The 22,674-nt window shown below is 50.6% G+C and overlaps 7 protein-coding genes across 7 annotated transcripts; 3 read left to right on the top strand and 4 right to left on the bottom strand.

The window, feature by feature from the left end:
• Positions 1-1,276: 1,276 nt before the first annotated feature.
• Positions 1,277-4,252, top strand: FTJAE_6181 (RAB GTPase activator; the record flags this gene model as incomplete). The annotated part of the gene is made up of 1 exon (XM_037352766.1): positions 1,277-4,252. One exon carries the CDS (start codon positions 1,277-1,279, stop codon positions 4,250-4,252), a length of 2,976 nt encoding a protein of 991 aa, XP_037206725.1.
• Positions 4,253-6,020: 1,768 nt separating this feature from the next.
• FTJAE_6180 (ubiquitin ligase UBC4) lies at positions 6,021-6,550 on the bottom strand (the record flags this gene model as incomplete). Its single annotated transcript, XM_037352765.1, has 2 exons — positions 6,021-6,479; positions 6,530-6,550. The coding sequence occupies 2 exons, from the start codon at positions 6,548-6,550 to the stop codon at positions 6,021-6,023; spliced, it is 480 nt and encodes a 159-aa protein (XP_037206724.1).
• Positions 6,551-7,649: 1,099 nt separating this feature from the next.
• Positions 7,650-10,015, bottom strand: FTJAE_6179 (BUD7; the record flags this gene model as incomplete). Its single annotated transcript, XM_037352763.1, has 6 exons — positions 7,650-8,192; positions 8,241-9,244; positions 9,294-9,574; positions 9,634-9,764; positions 9,814-9,940; positions 9,993-10,015. The coding sequence occupies 6 exons, from the start codon at positions 10,013-10,015 to the stop codon at positions 7,650-7,652; spliced, it is 2,109 nt and encodes a 702-aa protein (XP_037206723.1).
• A 529-nt stretch (positions 10,016-10,544) lies between these two features.
• On the top strand, positions 10,545-16,732 carry FTJAE_6178 (histone transcription regulator 3; the record flags this gene model as incomplete). Its single annotated transcript, XM_037352762.1, has 4 exons — positions 10,545-10,547; positions 10,597-10,671; positions 10,724-14,769; positions 14,818-16,732. The coding sequence occupies 4 exons, from the start codon at positions 10,545-10,547 to the stop codon at positions 16,730-16,732; spliced, it is 6,039 nt and encodes a 2,012-aa protein (XP_037206722.1).
• Positions 16,733-17,049: 317 nt separating this feature from the next.
• FTJAE_6177 (uncharacterized protein) lies at positions 17,050-18,112 on the bottom strand (the record flags this gene model as incomplete). Its single annotated transcript, XM_037352761.1, has 5 exons — positions 17,050-17,156; positions 17,207-17,359; positions 17,408-17,508; positions 17,554-17,981; positions 18,029-18,112. The coding sequence occupies 5 exons, from the start codon at positions 18,110-18,112 to the stop codon at positions 17,050-17,052; spliced, it is 873 nt and encodes a 290-aa protein (XP_037206721.1).
• A 1,073-nt stretch (positions 18,113-19,185) lies between these two features.
• On the bottom strand, positions 19,186-20,692 carry FTJAE_6176 (ATP-dependent rRNA helicase RRP3; the record flags this gene model as incomplete). Its single annotated transcript, XM_037352760.1, has 2 exons — positions 19,186-20,448; positions 20,498-20,692. The coding sequence occupies 2 exons, from the start codon at positions 20,690-20,692 to the stop codon at positions 19,186-19,188; spliced, it is 1,458 nt and encodes a 485-aa protein (XP_037206720.1).
• A 221-nt stretch (positions 20,693-20,913) lies between these two features.
• Positions 20,914-22,327, top strand: FTJAE_6175 (mating SSF1; the record flags this gene model as incomplete). Its single annotated transcript, XM_037352759.1, has 2 exons — positions 20,914-21,345; positions 21,395-22,327. 2 exons carry the CDS (start codon positions 20,914-20,916, stop codon positions 22,325-22,327), a joined length of 1,365 nt encoding a protein of 454 aa, XP_037206719.1.
• Positions 22,328-22,674: the final 347 nt, after the last annotated feature.

Below are 22,674 nucleotides of genomic sequence, written 5' to 3'. Positions count from 1 at the left end.
TCATTTCTCTGTTCCCTGGATTTCTCTCCGTCGGGGGCTGTCCACTTCGCCCAAGACAAGACAAGACTTTTTTGTCTGATATACATACTACTATACTCCCCCGTTTGAGCAAACAACAACAAAATCAATGCACGATCCAAGCTTCGTCCCTCCCTCGAACTTAGCTTCTCGACTTCCAAGTTTGCAAATCGATTCAACCTCCGATTCTCGGTTCAATCACTCGTTTGGGTACATCTCGTCTCCCTTTAGAGCCGGAGTTCTCATTACAGCGGCGCCCAAGCTCCCCTGCTGGTGCTGTTAGCGACGAATTAACCCCCCTGTCGGCTGGTTTTTGGGCCTGGGCTGGGGCTGCGGAACATCCTTGTCGTCGAAATTCAACCTACCCGCCCTGCCAATCCAATCCGGCTTCCCCGTCCCTGTACAGAAAGTTAACGCTCCGTGCAGGGTGCTGGCTGTGCTTCCTTTGCGTATTTTGCGAGTTTTTCGCTCTTAATGTGCTCTTAGACCTGGACTTGGACCTGAGCACAGGCTGAAGCCATTCATTTGTTCTTCTCATCACTTTCGAAGCTGGGACTGGATGCCGACTGGGTTGTTTTGTCTGTGTCAAGACGAAATTCGGCGTCCTTTCTTTTAACTTGACCTAACCGTGGGGTCCATCGCTTGACGCCCATCATTTTCCACAGGAATCATACAGCCCACACCGAATCCGCCTTTTCTCTAAAGACCGACTCTTTCTCACATTCGTTCTTCAGCACCGGATCGACTTCTTGGTTAGATAGCTGTGCTTGTGACTTAGGTTCTCGCCATCATTTTTTTGTGCGGCTTGTTTCGAAACTCTGGAACGATACTCGAACCCTCGCTCACGAACCGTCGAAACCTTGACTACCAAAGCAACCGCCTCTTTTTGCTTCTGGCTCGGCCTTTGCCCAAATTCCAGTTGCAGATCGAATATCTTGTTCTAGAACCGACAGCGATGGCCAAGAGCTACTGCTGCATTTTCTCAAATACGATCTCTTCATCTTCAGATATCTGCGCTGCTACGGTCGGCGCACCTTGCCGGAGGACGCAGTACAGTGACTAACTGAACCAACGTTACCAACCGCATCACCGACGAAACGACGAACACGACCCAAAAATTTCGATACCCTTGCACGCAAAGCGAAACCCCGTTTTGTATAGCAAATCTATACCTGCCCGCTGGGCGACCATAGATTTTGCCAGCCTCTGGCGCCCAGCAGCAGCATCCTGATCCCACGACTGCCAAGTGCATCACACCATGGCTCCCCTCGCTATTTCTGTACCCGACGCTCCGGGTTCACCACAAGCAACCCGAGGCAAGTTTGCCTTGTATGGTAATCGGCAGCGGGATAGTGAGAACAGCAGCCTTGCACCAGGGACCTCGACAAGTGATGCATCACCTTATGCATCGCCTATGACTTCACCATCAATGTCTCCGTTAGCATCTCCTCGGGTTCAGATAGTGCCGTTTGGATCCGCCTACCGCCATACTCGCCAACCCTCTGATGAGTCTCTGTCACATTTACCTCCTCTGCCAGTTTCACCACGATGGGATTCAATGTCAAACCCTTCAAGATTTATTCTTGGACAGTCAATATCACAGCGAGCAGGATCACCATTTGACTCTCCGCACTCGCCGTCACCTTTAAGCTACGATACTGCGGCAAGCACTCCTGTGGAATCTCGAAACACGTCTCCGACATTTCTGACATCCAAATCGTCACTGGCTGACCTGCGCGCCTACGACAGCCTGCCACCCACCGTGGAGAACTTCTCGCGGCCGCGGAAGCAAAGTATCCGCCAGCCAATGACAGACGCGGCTAAGCCACGTCCAGTCCACAGCACCCTGGCTACCTCTACCTCTACCGCTACCGCTACCGCGACTGCGACCGCTACATCGCCCTCTACCCCCGGCCTCAATTCCGCCGACCAGTACCTCGAGCTTGTATCACCTTCGCAACATCCCTTATGGCCTGCTCCTCCACGTCCCCGCGGTCCTTCAGTTTCATCTTGTCAGTCTTCATCTACCTACCACTCGGTCCTATCTCCACCTTCCAACGACTTTTATGAGCCTCGAGCGCCCCGTGCTCGGACGGCCAATGGTGCGACAGCTTCCGCCGCACGGCCACCATTAAGCTACTCCAACCCAGGGTCGGCCTCACCGAGCCCTGTCGTCGCCCCGTGGATGAGTGGTGAAGAATTCAGATCGAGCTTTCGCTCCCAATTCACAGAATCTACTGCTCCAGGAACTGCAGTAACTGAGAGAAGTAGTGTCCTTACAAAGGACAGCTCCGTTACATCTTTATATCCGAGCCCTGAAGGCGAAGGGGAGCAAGAAGCCAACCCTGAAAACGACATCGACAACGACCCCGAGCACGACGAACCGAGCCTTGAGGATGTTATGGGCATGTACGAGCAAGGTTTCGACGACGACGAAGACGACGTGCACTACCCTGATTATCACAACAGAAATTCTCGCCCCGTGACATCAACCTCAGACATGGATCAGCGACACAGCATCAGAGACGATGCAGATGACGAGGACTTCCCTCAACGCAAGGTACAAGAGTCCAACTCGACCCTTGACATGGAGATTCGGATGTCCAAGATGATCTTCACCCACCCAGCCTTCACATCATCAGTACCTCATATTGCAGAAAACTACGGTCGCGGAATGAACGAAAAGCGAGATTCAGCCAAGTCATTGGACTCTGAGCCTTCTCTTAATGAACAACCTTCTTCTGCTGTCGAACCAACACCTACAAGCGCACCACCCGTCTCCGCGCCCCTCTCACCTGTTCGTGAACCTTCCGAGCGACCCGAAACCCCTGAATCTGGACGCAATATGGGTTACGCTTCGGAGCCCGCACCTGAACCAACACCGACAGCAGCACCCGCACCCATTCCTGAACCTCTGCCTGTACCTGAGCCAGTGTCAGCCCCTCCACCACCTGTTATGACACCTGAACCCGTCGAGCCTGAGGACCCTGGCGCTCGTGACCGATACGGCTTCAAGAAGGCGAACCAGTACGTGACGCGGCAGCAATACGATGCCTGGAATGCTGGATACACCGAGTACCTGGCACGCCGTCGGAAGAAGTGGAATGCCTACCTCAAGGATAATGCACTCATGACAGATCACCCCAACCGATTCCCTGCTCCCAACGCAAAGACAAAACGCTTTGTTCGCAAGGGCATTCCTCCCGAATGGCGCGGTGCAGCTTGGTTCTACTACGCTGGTGGTCCCGCCATTCTGGCAAAGCACTCGGGTCTCTACGACAAGCTAACAACTAAGCGAGCTAAGGACGTTGACGCTGAAGCTATCGAGCGAGATTTGCATCGGACATTCCCTGACAACATTAAGTTTAAGCCTCCCGGCGGGATGGACACGGCATCAAGCAGCGCTAGGGAAAGCCAGTCAACAATGTCGGACTCTACTCGGGGATCCAGCCCAGCGCCTCTCAATGTGGACGGAGAGACACCAATCATCACCTCTCTTCGCCGCGTACTTCATGCCTTTGCAGTCTACAACCCTCGGATTGGATACTGCCAGAGCTTGAATTTCCTTGCTGGTCTTCTTCTTCTGTTTGTCGATACTGAGGAGCAGTGCTTCTGGCTTCTCAATGTCATCACACGCATCTACCTGCCTGGTACCCATGAGATGAGTCTCGAGGGCTCCAAGATTGATCTGGGCGTCCTCATGACTGAGATGCGCACCTCGATGCCTGCTGTCTGGGACAAGGTCGGCGGCGAGCTTGAGGCTGATCCCAACTCACGACCCTCGACAAGTAAGTCGATTCGCCTCACTCGCTCGCGTCGCAAGGAACTCGCACGCATGTCAACACCAACAGACCGACTCCCACCAATCACTCTTTGCATGACGGCCTGGTTCATGAGTTGCTTCATCGGAACGCTCCCGATTGAGACTACTCTCCGGGTGTGGGATGTCTTCTTCTACGAGGGCTCCAAGACTCTATTCCGCATTGCACTGGCCATCTTCAAGCTAGGCGAGAGCGAGATTCGGGCTGTAGCCGATCCTATGGAGATGTTTGGTGTTGTGCAATCGATGCCACGCCGACTGATCGACGCTAACGCCCTTATGGAGGCTTGCTTCAAACGACGGAATGGCTTCGGGCACCTCAGCCAGGTCCAGATTGACGAAAAGCGCCAGCAACGACGAGCTAAGGCGCAGCTGGATCGAGTCCGTCAGGGCAAGACATGGAACGTCGGATAGGCGGAGTTGGAGGACAGCCACCACTGTCTACCCCAACCCGAAACACCAGGAAATTAAACATCTGAGCCGCGTCAACATCATCACATCATCTCGATCCCTTCGACACTCCTTCAATATCTCCTTTTACTACCTCACTTCTTTCTCATTTCGGTACACCTTGGCTCGCACTGAAACAGGTCTGAGCCACCGAACCTTATCATGGAATGGCGTTTCAATGGAAGGCATGGTCTATTTCTCGATTTAGCCGGCATTGTGTCTTCGTTTTTTTCTTTATTCACTTTCAATATCAACCTTCCTTTCAAAAATTTCCTTTATTTCCTTTTCAGCTTACCCCAATATCTGGGGGAGCTCATTTACAATGTCTCAAAGCAGCGGGGAGGGATCAGCGTTGGACGGCTGGAATGTACAGGATGGAATGGAACCTAAAAAAGGAAACACTGTTTTATACTTGATGACGATGGTTTACGGCTGCATTGCGACAAGACAAAAAAAGCACCACCAACCTCACAGCACTCTTGTAGGGAAGAAAAAAAGTCTTCCTACGGAGGGAGAGGTATGGCTAGGATGCAAAGGACTGGCAAAGCCAGGCGGTGTCTGGTTTTCATATAGATGGGGAGGGAAAATTACGTATGAACTGGGTAGAACCTTATTGTCGAGGAGTAGATTTGGGGGATAACCTTTTTTGATACCCTAATGGAATGAAAGATAATTACATGACTGTTCTGTTCGTTCTCTTTGCACTACGCGCGTGGTCTATTAATGTCTCACCCTTATCCACATGCCTCGATCTGTCTGAGACAAAAGCTAATCGGGCTATTTGCTCGTGATGAATGGTAATGTCTCATGATGAGTCTTGTGAGCATGGCCAGAGTGAGACAGCCATCAGCCATGTTGCGCTGAAATGACTGAGAAGGGGAGACTTGGTATGCTGACACTTACACTGATCTTGAGAATGGAGTCTTGTAAGTAGGATGAAAAATAAAGCGTCAAAAGTTAGCGCGCACTACAGAAAACGTATCAGTCTGGATTTGCATCATTTGGGACTAAGATCCAGCTTCAGCTATGGTGGCTTCAATCAACAAGTTTCACGATAGAGTATGACAAATAATGTTGCTTACCAGGCTCGCTCTTGAGAAACTCTACGTATACAATAGCACGTCTTTTGCCATGATGGTAAAGAACTTGCAAAGATTACCTGATATGCACGAGTCCACGATGATCTGAAGGACTTTGTGATAAGAGAGAAGTCGTCTTTCGCCTTTGTAGTTCATGTGTATTTTCATTTCCAATAATGATATACTGACAGAAAGCCCGGAGAGGCATCAATATACATCCTGTGCGTTCGCTATTCCATTTAGCTCATCTCGCCCTTTTCAAGCATTCGCTATAAAATTCAAAAGAACCTAGCAAGACGCCTCCCGATGCGATGCAACCAGTTTCTGAGCCATCGTCGCTATTGTTGCTCCCCCTCCGCCTGGTCAGCCGATTCGACGACATCTTTCTCTACACCAGCCCGGAGTTGTTCCTGTTCTCGTTGTCTTAGTATTGATTCCCCCATTCTTTCCCGTGCCTCTACTCCTTGCTCTAGACTTAGATCGTCCAAAGACACTCCGGGGTGCACCATTCTAGGACCTGTAGCGTGTATCAGACTTTCTGCGACTGGTGCGTGTGGTCTGAAATACAATTGAGGTGCAGGGGCGGTAGGCGCAGGCATACTGGAAGGTACTGGTGCTACGACGCCGCTCCCGTTGTTCCCAAGACTGCCATTCTAGGCAACCGGAGGAAAGTCAGGCGAACCCATTGCATACATCTCAACATGTTTCTTGGCGTTTTTATCAAACTCGGCGCGGTTGCTCTGATACTCTTGAGCAATTCGCTCCTCGAGGGGGTCGCCGATCTGGGGCTCCTCTAGGAGGTTGCGAAGGCCCTCGAGAACAGCGCGGAGCTGTGTGCTGGGTTTCCAAGCGTCGGGCTTGAGGAGGCCAAGGCAGATGTTGCCCTGGCCGTCGTTTGTGACGTTGGGGTGATAGATTCGAGTGATGAACTTGACGACAGGCGGCTTGAAGGGGTATTCAATTGGCAGGGTCAGGACGATTCCGAATTTGCCTGGGTGGTAGGGTGATGACTCAGGTGCCGTGAGCGTAACATGCCAGGTGTAGATGGTCTCATCAGGAGGGAGGGAGATGGAGAAACCCTCAGGCGGGTTTTGGGAAATCTCACCGAATTCCTGGGATATGTTAATCGGTGGTATTGAGGATGGAAAGGAGGAGGGTTTACCTTTGTGATACGTTTGGACATTGTCGGACGATGTAGCTATTAGCTAGCTTATGGATGGGAGATGATGGTGTGTCTCTTCTTCACTTGCGGGGATATTCTCTTGATGATGATGATATCAAGAAAGAGTTGAGCGATAGACTGTTTGCGTGATGTAGATGTTGATGTTGAAGTTGGAAGCAAGAGGTAGAAGGAAAGGAAAGGTGAGGTATGACGATGGTGGGGTACTGTTAGTACCTTGCTGTTGGAGGCAGTAGCTCTCGATGTACCTACGAAGCTTAGCGTACCTTACCTGTAATCCATCCCCCAAGAAGCAAAAAGACTTCTGATGCTAAGCCCAGGCTGCCAAGATTAATTGGTCTTAACAACTGTTAACATATACTAAATTTGCCTAATTCTTTTCCAACTGATGATAAGGATCCTACGGGTTTTGTTTGCCTCTGTTCTCAAGCTTCTGTGGGGCTGCCTTCTTGGTGAAACGTAGTGGATCAGTCAAGCCATGAGCAAGAACTTCTATATTGCTTCAAGGAGGCACTTCCGTTACCATAGATAATGGCGGGACCCTGGAAGGAATGATCTGAGAGACGCAGGGTACTGTACTGCAGGTGAATGTTTGAAGAAAAAAGAAGATGTGCTGCCTCGCTTTATTACGCCAAGATATGGGATAAGATTCAGACAGACTCGACTCTGATAAACAGTCGAGAGAATGCAAGTAATCGGATATAGAATTGAACAGATGCACATTAGTAGAGCCTGGCTGCCGGAGCACAGCATACAAGGCACTCACTCTGCTTCTCGAGAGGAGACTACTTTCACCCATGGATGAGAAGGAATCTAGCTAAAGAGCATCAGGCATCGCAGCTGTTCGACACAGAATCAAGGTTACACAATAACAAACCAGATACTGAGGGCCATGCTGCTCATACAAATACAAATCGCATTACTATTCTTCAAACACTGAATCACACATCACCCAGAAACTCCCTGAACGAAACTTTTACCCTACCAAGGACTTGAATCGTCAATTAGCTTGCTTCCTATACCACGCACGCATCTCCCCAATGTATATCTAAACATCCATCATCCACAAACATCCTTTTGAAACAGACCATATCGCTCAATCCTAACCGTCGGTACCGCTGCTCCTGAATGTCGCGCACAGCGCAGCATAGTGATGTGTGAGATCCAGCACATTCTGCGGCAAGCTGGTAGCTTGAATGATGCTCCGGACCTTCACTGCTCCCTCGTCCTCGATCAGAGTCCGTATCGTGTGCAGCAGCTCAGGGCTGAACTCGCTGTACCATCGGTACTGCCATGTCACTAGTCGGATCACGGATGCCACAGTCTCTCTTGTGCTCTTAGTTTTCTCAAAGACACGTAGGATGCCGGCGAGGGCCTTGGGGCTGAAACGGATTGATAGGCATGCGCGGTACGCCTCGACAGCTTCGTCGACGTGCTGGAGACGCTCGGCGAGAGAACCGAGGATCTCCCACTCCTCTGCCGACTTCTTGTACTGCATCTGCTGGGCGCGGTACTGAGCCATCTGGGTACGCCAGATTGTGTAGACACGCAGGTCTTCGTAGAGCACCATGAAGAGGCTGTCTAGCCAACGCTCACAAAGGCGCTTGGTGTTGAGCTTGGACAAGTGCTCATCATTCTTGGTTGTCTGTGGATTGTTAGTATTGGTCATGTATGGCATGAAGATAAAGCCTACCTCGCTGTCCGCCTTTGCCTCGCCTGGGTCGATGACATTAGAAGGCTTCTCGATCTTGTCCTGTTCGCTGGTACCGTTGGTAGCAGGGACCTCCTCGCCGGCTTCCTCAGCCTTGGAAGCGGCCTCATCAAGCTTCTCTACCTCCTCGTCCTCAGTCTCTTCATCTTGATTGACAGTCTGATCAGGTGTACCCCGTAGACCATCTGTGCTAGGAGTTCGCTTTGCCGAGGAGGCTGGCTGAGTAGCCTCCTGCTTCTCTGTGCGGTACTCATCCTCCATCACAAATACATTACTCCTGATCTTTAGAAGCTGGTCCCAACCAATCTTGGCTGTCATCTCGGTCAGGATATCGTACGCTTTCTTAAAAGTGCCCCTGTAGGATGCCGCTCGCAGGTTGAGCAAGCTAGGATCGACCTGTTCTGAGTATCGCGATTCAGGCTCGCTGTCAATCTCGTCAAGGCGAGTTTCAGGGAGAGTCGGCAAGTGAACTTCCTTTGGTTCTGGCATCAGAGGCGTGTCCTTGTCTTGGTAAGTGAACATAGGGCATGAGTTGAGAATGGTGAGCGCATTGTCCCAATCTTCCATAGCTACGTATACCTGGGCCAGTCTCGCCCAGGTGCTGAACTCGGTTGGGGCGGCGACAGTAGCGCGATCCGCACAACCAAGAGACATCTTCAGTCTTTCGTCTCTGAGCTCAGGCGTAGGGGCACTCTTGGCCTTGTGCAACAAGAATTCTGCTTGAGTGTCGAGCATGACATAGTCCATTGGAGTCTCTTGCAAGGACTGGTGAAGCGTTCGGACCCCAGCAACTTCCTCGTGTCCCATGAACATGACCTTCGCTAGGAGAGATGATACCTCGACGCTTTGCGTTCGAAGCTTCTCAAACAAGTTGATTCCAGAGGCATAGCGCCCGGTTGTCTCGAGGTACTTGAGCAGACCCGTAGTTAGGTGATTCGACACGTTGGTAGGCACCTGAACCACAGAATCGGAACCCAGCTGCCATCCTAGAAAGTTGGTTAGCATAGGCAGAGTAGCCAATTTGGGGTGGCATACCCCTGAAGAAGAGCTGTTCTGCGGCATGGAGGAAACGATGCTCGGTTTCAGTGTTTGTAACAGGATTGAATCTTCGAACACCCATAATCTTTCGAATGGTATCGCCGCTACCATCGTCTGCGTACGAGTAAGCTCGAAGAACGCTGCATAGATAAGTCTCCAGCCAAAGCTCCTCCGATGCTTTCCTCTTCTCGCCTCGTTCGTCGACGCAGTAGCTTTCTACGGTTCCGGGAATCGATACGTGTACGCGCATGTCGAGCCGGGAGAAGGCATTGTAGCAGCTATTCAGATTTAGGGCCTGCAATCGCGAATGCAGGGGCGCATAGGCGTCATGACGTACCAGTAGACACCCTCGACAATCTTATTTGTCGCATTTGGCCCGGATTCTTTGTAGGTTAGGGTATTAATATATGCTGCTAGACTCGCAGAAGAGGATGCATCGACACCGGTAACATGGTGGTAGACGCCAGTCTTTAAGAAGTCAGTTCCTGGTCTCCCTTGCGCCGAGGAGCTTGCATACCTGTTTAGCTGGGTTTCGCACAGCATGCTTGAGTAGATGAACAAGATCGGGAGGACCAAGTTCTCTTAGGCCAGAAAGGGATTCGGTTCGTGCATCGATCGACTCGTGGAGGATCTCCTCGGTGATTCTATCTCGAGATTAGCTACTTGAACGCCAAGAATATCGAGGGTGTTGCGCACTCAGGGACCGCTGGCGCGACCATGACGACGAGCTCCTCGCGAACCGCTAATGGAAATCAGAGTCGAGATTGAAGCGAGGATTGTCGAAATTGACTCGTCCGGGGAATAAAGAGGGGAAAAGTCGAGGTCGGTTGCGATCTCTTTGTTCTCGAATCGAGAACGAGAACTGCGGAGCTGGCGTAAGATGTTGAAGCCAACCGTTGGTTGCTGGTCCCTCCCTAAGATCTGGCCTTGCTCCTTGCTCTCCTTGATAGCTGGACCGGGAGCTACGTACTGAGTTAGTCCAGGCCACGTTAGGGGCCGTGCAGCTCCAAACACCGCCACATCCACGTACTCCCACCGCAATAAACCGAGTCTCTATGTGGCGTAACGAGGCTGAAATGATCCGCGTCTGAGAACGCGCTTTCGTCAGGGCAATTAATGAGGTGGACGTCCGCCAAGCATGCCGAATTGACCCCAAACTCTCATCAAAATAGCCAACTTTGTTAGGATATATCCTTTGTCGCACACCCGAATGTCGGCTGTTGCTCTAGAAGTATTGCGACCGCCAATATGGTATGATACCCAATGTTGGAGAGAATCTTTGCTAATTAAATATTTAAAGCCGGCATTCCAAGCAATCAACCTCGAGCCAGAGGACAATATCGACGAGCAAATCGACACCACAAAGGAGATTCATGTGAGATTGACAGCTAACGAAACAATCGCGCACACTTGCTGACCTATTTCAGGTCGATGAAGCTCTAAAAAGGTTCCAGAATGCCTTGAAACTCCATGCACAAGGGCCCCGATCGCGCGAAGCTGCCGAAACCGCATACAACGAGCTATTCGAATCCGAAATCTTCAAATACCGAGAAGCCAAAACAGACTACGAACGAGCAGAGCGACATGCAGATGGTCAACCAGATGTGTCCAACTTGGACCATTCGCTTACAGATGGAGGGTTAGATGTCGATGCCGGAGGGGCAGATGGTGTCGCAGCCAGCCTTTCTCAAGCGCTCTACTTATCGTACAAAAACTACGGACAGTTTTTTGTCGACAAGTACAAGGACGAATCGACCTCAAATCCGGCATTCAAGGAAAAGACCCGATTGAAATATCATGACGACCATGCAAACAAAGTCTTGGATAGCTGGATGACTGCTTTGGATCAGGACCCATCCGACCCAGAGCTCTGGAGAAGGGCTGCTCGGTTCGCGGGCGCCATGAATAGTCACCGTCTCAAGCGGTTTTGTCTTGAGGCTGCGATTGAGTTGGATGACGACCCTGCTGTCGTGGAAGTTGAGCCTCCCTCCTTAGCAGAAGGCATGGCGGGTGAGCAGTTGAAAGACCAACTGCAGCTACTTGGCGATGAGATGGCTCTATCGCATCCGATAATGGCTCCATGGCTCAAAAAGAAAATGCCTGCTCTGCTCAAGCGTCACCTTGATCCCATCCCCTTTCTCCCCGATCCGACTAAGTCATTAATACCACCCAAAGACCCCGTTACTCAGGACCAGACTGCAGAAGACACAGAAATGAGGGATGCCGAGAATGCCAGCCGCAGCGATCCTAAGACAGTATCGTCCTGGGCAAGTCTTGGTGATGAAATCATAAAGCGTCTTACAAATTATACCGAGGTATTTGACATATTTGATGAAATCTTGGACAGCAGCGTGGACGAGGCTGTCGTAGAAACGCCCTCGAACGATTCTGAGAGCATCAGTTCAGAAATTCAAGTTGCGATAGGAAGGCCGATTCAGCTAGCGGAACCGTCTGAGAAGAGTAGCCCTGAAGCAGAACCTAAGGATCAAAAAGCTGCATCTGAGGCCACTGAAGACAGCCAAAAGGCTGGTGACCAGCCCAAAAAAGAAACCAACGGAGTATCAACAAGGAAACGATCGCAATCTGCAGCAGGACTGCCAGACGGCGCGGAAGAAGAGAATGCGACCGAGAAACGCAGTAAACGAGTTCGACGAAGAGAAACACTACAAGCTGAGGAATCAACTGATCCCAGCACATTAATTGCTAATCAATTACAGCCCTATCAAGGTGCTGACCAAAACCTATTCCAAATGACCAAGAGTGTACTCGAAAATCTGGGAGTGGACGACAAGTCGACCTTCGATTTCATCACTGAGCTCATCGATTCATGCGCTGTTGAAGACCGACCGGGTAAGATCGCAAATCTGGCCGCAGGGGATCTGAGCAGTGCCATTGTTGACTTTCGCGAGGAGGTCGCCAAGGTGTTCTTGCACAAGAATGAGCAAGCTCCCCTTGGCCCATCATCTTTCTTGGAGCATGCGAAGACAAGTTCTCAAGACCAGAACTCAACGCCGAGTTTCAATGAGACACAGGGCTTAAGGTCGTTTGCTACAAAGATCGGAGAATCTCGATCGTGGATGACCCCTGAAGATGTCGCATACGAATGGGTCAGAGCTGTCAGCGAGAGCTATGCAACAACCAAGTGGTCCGACAAGATGAAGCTATCTGTAGTCCAGATGCTCAACAATTCGGACGCCGCGTTGTATAAAAGAATAAATGAAAAAATGGAGTTGGCTGCTGGTTCACCCGAGAAGCTGGTCGAGCTCGAAACCATTGTCCCTATGATCTATGAACTTCATATCGACATATACGAACTCATCACCAATCCCAACAGCGTTGTGGATTATGCAACTCGTATGAAGACCAAATACCGACTCGGGCGGTGGCTCAATGTTGCTTCTGCCTACATTCAGGCACTCGATCGCCCTTCAAATGATGAACTTTCAGCACGTTTCTTATGGACCTCAGTTCTTGTGTCTTCACATTCTGAGCGGCCTGTGCGCGAACACATTCTTCTCATGTGGACATCTCTACGGGATCACCTGGTAGATGAGAATATTCCAACCATTTCGCTGCCAAACAACGTGGTCATGCCAACGATCTCCCCAGAAGCCGCGGATCGCGAAATCTCCAAGCTGACTACAATGGACTTCTTCCTCGGACTATTTCAGGATAACATGGAGGATCCAGTCTCTGTCATCGAGACGCTAGAGCCTGTTCTCAACCCTTCTTCCGTCTGCGTCCCCGACCAGGAGGCAGACTCCGAGAGTCCGGGTACTGAAGATGATGATTCAAGTTCAAGCTCGAGCTCAAGCTCAAGCGACAAGCAAAAGAAGTCACTCTCGGACTGTGCAAGTCAGAGCCTGCAAGATTTGTGGAAATTTCTTCATAACAGCAGCACAGAGCTTAGGTTGTTCCTGTGGTCACGCTTGGGAACCGCTTACCACGCTATCGGTTATCCTACCAAGCAATTCTCTTGTTATCTGAAGAGCATTGAGTTGATCGTATCAGATCTGGAAGGTGAAACATATGCCAAAACTCCGGCAGACTCCAGGAAGTTGCTCTTTATGCGCACTCTGAAATCGCTGGATGAGCTCCTTATTAGTGCACTGTATTCTGCACTCAATGATTCCACCGCTTTCGAGATTATTGACGACGCTCACATCAAATCCACCACTGCCGCGCTCGCCAAGGTCAACTGTTTACTGCACGTGTCGAGCCTCTGCGAAGATGAGGTTCGTATTGGCCTCAAGACAGATCGACCTGGCAATGCTGCTTCGAAAGCAGCTCTCCAATCACTCAAGAACAGGCTGAAGGAGATGCAGATTCGTGCATGGTGTCTCCAATACACCATGTTCAGGGCTGGCATCAATGAGGACAATTGCATAATCGGGCCCGAAAAGGACCTGGCCGACTTCCTTGCCGCCATCCACCAGGTTATTGGCATTCGCAAATTCTGCAAAGCTTCAAACAAAATCTTCCTCAAGGTTATGCGTGTCGAACTTCTCAAGCTTAAGAACATTGAGAACTGGGAAGACTATCTTGGACAAGTGCTTTACGATCTACATGGCCTCAAACTTGGTGCAGGCGTTTGGGAAGTCCAGGATCACGCCTGTCCTCCCGAGAAGCTTGAGAAGCGACAGACCATGCAACTCGTGGAGAGGGTTACTATCCTCGCGAACCGCATGCCGATGAAGGACCTTCTCAAGTCAGATCTCAAGACAACGATCGATCACATGCAGCAGACTCTTGGCCAGGCAAAGTCGACGTCTCAGATGTACCACAATCTCCGCAACTTTACTGAATACTTGAAGAGGCCCATACACCCACTGCGTCTGTACCGGGCACTTACTGGGGAAGTTTCAGTCGACGCTGTGTCTGTGAACACGCCGGAGACCATCCTCGCGACTCATGGCTGGTTCTTTTTGCTCGGCATGATGGCTCTCACCAAGTTCAAGGGTGTCGACTTGAATCGCAGACAGACTCCCGGCGCAACAGACGATCTACGTATTGGTGCGACTTTCCTGAGACTACAACTTCAGTTCACTGCAGACAGATGGGATGCCTGGTTCCGGTTGGCCGAATGCTTTGACTACGAACTGGATGAGGCGGTTCTTTGGACCGCTGATAAGATGAACAAGGACCGACCTGAGTTGGTCAAGTTCCAGCGAAATGCTATCCATTGCTATACCCTCGCGCTTTCACACTCCCGTAACGTGGAAGTCGAAACGCACGATGGAGACCCTTTGCATGACCTATATCACAAATTTGCCATGCGAATGTATGCCTCGAGCCGTGAGCCATTCGCTATGGAACCGTTCCATCACTCTGATCAAGAAAGGTACTTTATCGAGGATATGGGAGCCGGAACCTTCAAGAAGATTTTGCACCCGCAAATGAATGAGTACAAAGTCTGGAAATTTGCAGCCAAGCTGTTCAGGATGGCAATGCAACGAAAGCCAACCGATTGGAAGTAAGTTGAAGTCCCTCCGCAGGTGTATGCCGAATCTAACAACGACAGGAACCCGTATATGCTCTCCAAGTGCTATTGGAAGATGTACCAGACACCTGATGACCAACTTGATGTCAAAGACATGAAGTCCAAGATCAGCATTGAACTACTGATCCAAACACTTCAGAAAGCAGTCACGGTAGCGCATAATGCTCGACGAGGTCGGAACAGTGATCCTATCCTCGAGCCACACTACAAAATAGTTTCCATCTTACACAAGCTGGTGATTCGAGGAGACTTACCATCTAAAGACGCTGCTGCGATCTTAGCTGAGCAGCCATTTGGCTTACCTGTCAACCCTGATGACCACTTTGCTTCCTTCACAGAGCCTGAAGATTGGGAGGAGTACATTATTCGCAATCTCACCAAGCTCAGAGACAAGGATAAGTCTAACTGGCAGCATCGCATCATCATCAGGCACGCCAGAATCCTGTTCGATGAGGCCAACGAGGCGCAGGGCAGCGATAGATTAGTGGAAGCAAAGGCTGCTTTCGTTATTCTTCGGGACAGCATGGTCACTAAAACGATGGTTATGAACGTCTGGAAGTGCGATGCGGAGCGACCCGGTCGACATCACGTTTACACAGAACAATACGTTCGCTTCATGACCAAGCTGTTGGTCATTATGTCAGATCGCAATAATCTGGAGCAACTTCTCAGACGTCTTCGGAAGAAGGGTGCAGACTATTACCACTTCACCGATCTATGGCAGTCTTGCTGCATGGCTTACCTCAAGCTCTTGCGAGAAGGTTACCATGTGTCACCAGTCTCGGACGACGTGTTCAAGTCTCTTTCCAGCGAGGAGTTCGAGGTTATTGGAGAGAGAATCGCAGACTGGGCCGCAAGCGACGGTGCTGACATTCCACTGTTCAACTGCATGAAAGAAACTATCGAGCTGAAAAAGCTCAATGCCAATCTTATGAAAGTCGCACCCATCGATGATCTTCTGAACGACTGTTACTCCAGGATCTACTCTGAGATAGCAAAGACGCTGCCTGGCCCAGACCCTAGCAAGGTTGTGGAGGAGCGACACCATGCTAAAGAGGTCGCGGCCCAGCTCGAAGCAGCGCAAGCAGAGGCAAAAGCCACCAGCTCGCTCGCAAATATTCTCAATGCGCCCAATGGACAGGAGAGCATCACAGGCACAGCAACTCCCATGGAGACAGAGAAGCATGAGGCTGCACCACGGGCACGAAAGCTTGGCGTCAGACGACCCGATGTCTTGCGCAAGGCTGAGCAAGCAGTCGTCCGAGCACTGGAGGCGCCCAAGTCGAGTAAGAGCAGAGTTGGCAGTGTCTCGAGCGGTAAGCGTGGTAGCCATACGCCTGTTCAGAATGCAAGCGATGCGGGCAGCGACGAGGAAGCTGATGCTCAGATTCGGCGGGAAGCTGGCCACGACGTTGATGTTGATATGAAAGATGCTGGAGATGAGCATGAAGACGAACACGAAGAGGACCACGAAGACCATGAAGAAGAGCATGATGAGGATCATGAAGATGGCGGGGATGATGACAACGGCGAAGAGCACGCCGATGACAAGGCTGAGAGCGAGCCAGTCAGTATTCATGATTCAGCCGATGATGAGAGTGACCTCAGCGATGTCCCTGAGGACTACGATGAAGAGGTCCCTCCTGGGCTTATCTTCCCCAACCTGAGACACCATACCGATGAGTCTAGCGGTGAAGACGCTGATAGTGAAAGCGAGGGGGACGACGAAGCCGAGGAGAGCGATGGCGAGGAAGAGGCCGAGGAGGTAGCAGAGGAAGAAGAGGAACACGACGAGAGTCGCGAGGACGGTGAAGAGACTCTGGGCAACGAGGATACAGAGTTGGTGGACGGTGAAGAGGAAGAAGATGAGGTTGACGGCGATGAACGACGAGAGGATTGGGATGCAGACGATTCTGTAAGGGCGGAAGCGTGGTGATTATGTTTGCGTACGGCGAATTGGCGTCTCAGGGCAGTTCTACTGGGTATCATTATAGATAGAGGCTGGGATTGGACAAACTGCTTGCTGTATTATTATTACGCTCGGAATAAACCAAAGAAACGATTCGTTATTGTCAAGAGCATGACTCAAAAGGATGCCGTTGCACGCTTTTGATCCTGACGACACTTGGACGAGACTCGATGAGGTTGATGAAGAATACAATTTAGATCCTAGGGCCAGACCATATGGATAATAGAAGAGAAAGCCAGTCCTTCCGGAAGGACTTGATCACTACACGTACAATGCCTCCCAAACTACTCTTCGACAAAGATATCATCCTGAGCGCCATCCATGAAACCCATTCGCTGGTTGTAGGTAGGAGTCTTGCCATTGGGAGGGTTGACGTTGTTGCCTTCAGCCTCTGCAAGATATTAGTCACTGACAGCCACAAACTTGATCGAATAAACCTACGGTTCCATGCCATCATCTGCTTAGGCCCAGGGACACACTTGGTAGGGTTGTCACGGCAGTAGACAGGAGGCTTAGGCTTGCCGAGCTTCTTGGTGGAAGTACTTCCAGTGACTTTGCAGCGATGGTTCTGCATGTACATGTTTGGCTGGCCACCTGTTCATGGCGTCAGTTATGCTTCCGTATACAGGAGGAGTGACTCACAGCCGTCGGGGATCCAAAGCCACGCGCAGTAGCAGCCTTCTTCAGGGCATGCAGGCATTTCGGCTGGAACATCGTACCAAGTCTCGCGAAAGAAAGGAGAACTGCTTCGTCAGTTTTGGAACATGAGTCTTGGACTGGAGTCTTACTAGTATCGAACAGAGAAGACAACAAGGTTATCCATGGTGACCTTGCTGATATCGCTCTCGTACGAGATGGCCCAGGCTGTTCCACCAGTTGACTCAATGTTCTTGGTGTGCAACTCTCCACCTGAGCCATCACCACCGTCCATGAGACAACCACCCTCAGGACCTCTCCACGGCATAGAGCGGTTCTTGCCATCCTGCCATTCTGTAGTCAACTCTCCCTTGTAAGAGAGTGTCGTGAAGGCACGGTTGTTGGCGAGTTCGGTCATGAAGGATTTACCGGCTGGAAGCTCGAGGAACTCGCCTTTGGGAGGGGGCACGGCATCGCAGCCGCGGTCGGCTTGCATCCACCATTTGGACTTGGGGAGATCGTAGAGAGGATTCACGGCGAGGTTGGTGTTGGCGTTGTCGACAGAAGAGTCATTGCCGCCCTAGAGAGTCAGAACCAAGTGATGAGATGATGGTAGGAGAGGTTTACTTTGCAGTACATGCCCTTGTTCCAAGAAGCAATGTGAGCATTCGCAGAAGCGACGAGAGTGAGAAGAAGAGTAGAAGTATACATGATGAAAAGAACGTAATGATATCAAGATCAATGAATGGACAGTGTAATCAATACACCTGTAACGAACGAAACTACAGATCAAAGCATTTCTCATCCCAAGGTACATTTCATCAACTTATATATATGCATACCAAGCTTTGCTACACGAAACAATTACACCAAAACTCCTTTCATCTCAAGATGGTGCAACTTTGAACTTCTGGGAGCGGCCGCCTTTAAAACAACAGGGATAAGAGATGGAGTTTGGTCGCTGGCGAAACGAAAGCCGACCGATTCTCGTGCTTTTGTAACTCCGTGGCCTGCGCGAAGCCATTCGGGCTAGGGGAGGAAAGAAAACTCAGGGCCTTGATCCTAAGTGATAAAAATCTTTAGGTAAATTTAGCCTAAGCTTCGGGGACTCTTTACTAAGTTTATTTTAACCCCCTAAATCAAGGTTCGGTGTTTTCTTGCCGCCCGAGGTCGGGGCTAAAGCACGAGCGTTGAAACTTGTCAAGATCTTCGTGATCCCTGCGCAGAGCGGCCGCTTTACTGGGACGGGGTTGTTTCAGACTTTGCTTGGCCGGGGAAGGACAGGATGATTTTTGGGATGATTCATAAGGCTGAAGAATCAATAGTCAGAAGGAGAGTTGAGAATGTCGACGGATTAAGAGCAGAAGTTAATGAGAGGTTGCCTACTCCGTAAAGTCCAGTCAATTGGGCTTGTTGGGCTTGATTCTCATGATGTTTAAAGCTTTGACAAGGAGAATGAATGTAAGCGGGCTTGGCAGGTTGGGCTGATGAACTGTGATTAAAGTGGGAGAGCTGAGTGCAACTTTGAAACACGAAATATCTTTAGTGATGGTAAGTAAATGAACCAAGTCGTCATCTAAATTAGAGGATCCTTCATTGACGTACTCATCGTCTAACCTCGAGTAGCTACAGTCACTCCAGGTCGCAATTGAGCAGTCCACATCTCCTGGCCAAGATAGACATTGAAACACTGAAGCAAGCATCGAAGAATCCTTCGACTTTGACACTTTTCCCCCGACCAAAACAACGCCGAACTGCCGAAACTCCAGTCCAGGCACCAGCTCTTAACCCTCCTCCTTGTCCATGTCGTCTCTCCCCCGCTTGCCGCCCTTCTTGCGTCCACCTTTCAATGTGCTGCCCTTCTTGCCTCTCTCTTCGGTGAAGGACTTCATCTCGACTCTGGCGTGGCGTTGAGCCTCCTCAACTCGGGTCTGGAAGGTGAAGACCTCCTCCTTCTCGGTGGGATACTCCGTGAGCTTCTTGCCGAGAGCAGCCTCGATTCGCGTAAAGATCTCGACGTCGTACTGCGTCACCACGCTGATGGCGATACCAGACTTTCCAGCACGGGCTGTTCGTCCGACTCTGTGAATGTATGTCTTGGAGTCCTGGGGGAGATCGTAGTTGAGAACAACGTCGACCGAGGGGATATCCAGACCACGGGCGGCGACATCGGTAGCAACGAGGATATCTCGTGTACCGGAGCGGAACTTGTTGAGGGCGCCTAGACGGGAGGTTTGAGAGAGCTGGCCGTGCAGAGGAATAGCGCCAAATCCAAGGGTCCTTAGCAGGATGGAAATGCGCTGTGTCTCCCACACTGTTCGAGTGAAGATGATCGTAGACTTTCCGACATGCTCGTTAATCAGGTAAATAAGATAGACGTCCTTGCGGACATGAGGAATAAAGATGTAGTGCTGGAGCAGAGTTGATACTGTCTGGTACTTGTTGGAGCTGATGCTCACACGAACGGGATCCCTCAAACTTGCACGTTGCAGACTCTCAATCTTGGAGCTGATTGTCGCAGAGAAAAGGTAGGTACGTCGCTCACGGGGAATGAACTTGAGAATCTTGTCGATACTAGGTCCAAAGTCCATATCCAGAAGTCGATCGGCCTCGTCCATGATCAAATACTTGAGCGTTCGCAGCGAAAAGCCCTTGGTCTTCTCAAGATGGTCCACAAGACGACCAGGTGTCGCAACAATAATATGAGGTTTCTTTCCGAGGGCGATCGCCTGGGGAACCATATCCAGACCACCGACAATCACAGCACATCGTAAAGAAATGAGCGATCCGAGAGCTTCGAAGGCTTGACCAATCTGGGTTGCCAATTCACGAGTCGGGGCGAGGACGAGACCGAACAGAGGCTGGGGCTTATCGAGAAGAGCCTGGAGAACGGGGAGAGCAAAGGCAGCGGTCTTTCCACTACCTGTTTCGGCGAGACCGATAATGTCACGGCCTTCGAGAGCGATGGGGATGGACTTTTCTTGGATGGGCGTGGGGTACTTGTAGTTGAGCTTTTCGCAAGCTTCGCAGAGAGCGTCGACGATACCCTGGCAATTATTAGATACAGAAAGTCAATTAGTAGTTATCGGGACATACGAGATCCTTGAAGGTTTTCTTGGGGGCATCCTCAACTGCCTCCTCAGCAGAAGGCTCCTCTAGAGTAGCGGACTCTTCCTCAGACTGCTCTTCCTCAGAAGATTCGGGCTCAGGTCGAGCAGGTTTCTCCGAAACGACCTCTTTCTTCTTCTTGGGCGCATCGTGCGCGACCTTTCTTCGTTTTGCGCCAAACATTGTGAACGATGTCTAGGTAAAAGATGTTTCCCAACTCAAAAAAAGAGATCATCTTTTGTCAAGACTTCACATAAAACTTTAGTGGGGATGGCTTATCGCACGTGCGCTAATCTTATCGCAGTCCCCGCCAAACTTTTTTCTTTTCTGCCATTTGCGACAGAGAGCAGCTCCAAAGCAACTTTTCGACGAGTACACTCGAAACAAGAACAAATTTCTTCACAATGGCGCGCAAACGAACAAAGAAGAGAACCCACTTGGGTGCCAGTAATCCCGATGTTGACTCTGCCGGCCATGCATCCGCGAAGGATCCCAAGAGCATGGTTATTCGAATTGGCGCTGGTGAAGTCGGTTCCAGCGTTAGCCAGCTTGCGGCCGATGTGCGAAAGGTCATGGAGCCTGGTACTGCGGCTCGATTGAAGGAGAGACGCGGGAACAGATTAAAGGATTATGCTTCCATGTGTGGTCCTTTGGGTGTTACGCACTTGATGCTGTTTTCGAGATCGGAGAGCGGAAACACCAATTTGCGAATGGCCTTGACGCCCCGAGGACCTACGATGAACTTTCGCGTGGAGAAATACTCACTGTGCAAGGATGTTCAAAGAGCTCAGAAGCATCCTAAGGGTGGCGGCAAGGAATTCATCACTCCTCCTCTGGTAAAAAGTCGTCAATTGCTGTTGACAAGCCTTTGCTAACCCTTTACAGCTGGTAATGAACAACTTTACCCGCCCAGACTCGACTAGCAAGTCGAAAGTTCCTAAGCACCTTGAATCGCTTGCCACGACCGTCTTCCAATCTCTCTTCCCTCCCATCAACCCGCAAGCTACACCTCTCAAGTCGATCCGACGAGTCCTGCTGCTGAACCGCGAGCAATCGGAGGAAGACGATGGTACATTCATCATTAACTTCCGACACTATGCTATCACAACAAAGTCTACCACAGTATCCAAGCCTCTACGGAGGTTGAACGCTGCTGAGCAATTCGTCACTACAAAGACAAGCCGGAAGGGCAAGATGCCTAATCTGGGTAAACTTGAGGATGTAGCGGATTTCTTGATCGGAGGCGAGAATGGCGATGGATATATGACGGATGCGACTAGCGGTAGTGAGATTGATACGGATGCTGAGGTTGAGATCCTGGACTCTACAACCCGAAAGGTCTTGTCTGCAAAGGCTCGACAAGCAGCCGCCCAGAACGAAGCTGAGCCCGAAGCAGAAGAGGAGAACGTAGAGCGCCGCGCCGTCAAGCTCGTCGAACTCGGACCCCGAATGCGCCTCCGCCTAACCAAGGTCGAAGAGGGTCTCGCCGACGGCAAGGTCATGTGGCACGAGTACGTGCACAAGAGCAAGGAAGAGATCAAGGAGCTCGAGAAGCGATGGGAGAAGCGCCACCAAGAAAAGGAGGCGCGAAAGAAGGAGCAAAAGGCCAATGTTGAGCGCAAGAAGGCAGCCAAGGCCAAAGACGGCAAGAAGGATGACGACAAGGAGGACGAGTTTGAGTATGAGTACGATAGTGATATGGATGTGGATGAGTTTGACAGCGAGGGTCTGGCAGGTGATGCCGAGTTCAAGGTCAATGAGAAGATGGAGGAGGATGGAGAGTGGGAGGATGAGCAGGAGGAGATTGCCAATAGCTGAGTGGGAGACGATTAGAAGGTCGAGGATTGCATGCTTTGGTTTGGCGTTGTGTATAATGGATTGGGCAATGAATACCTTTGTGATTCTTTGTGATTATATGATGTCTCGTATTTTTTGTGAAGTTTGCCAAACGGCTGTGCATTACGAAGCTGCTCATGATTGTACCGATTGTATCGTACCTTACCTTGTGCTGTCGCATCTCACATTGAACTTTAGACGTGAAGGTGCAGCACATCGCCCTTGCATGACCTGTTTAGGGTAAGCTTGAGGCCAGAAACGCCATGCGAACCATTTGCAACAAACAAGGTATTCACTCTTCAAACATCAACAATTGATCATCGAATTCG

The sequence above is a fragment of the Fusarium tjaetaba genome, assembly GCF_013396195.1.
Source record: "Fusarium tjaetaba strain NRRL 66243 chromosome Unknown NRRL66243_c0000121, whole genome shotgun sequence".
Lineage (NCBI taxonomy): Eukaryota > Fungi > Ascomycota > Sordariomycetes > Hypocreales > Nectriaceae > Fusarium > Fusarium tjaetaba.
The sequence above is the reverse complement of the archived record's forward strand: the minus strand, read 5'-3'. Positions and strand labels throughout refer to the sequence as shown.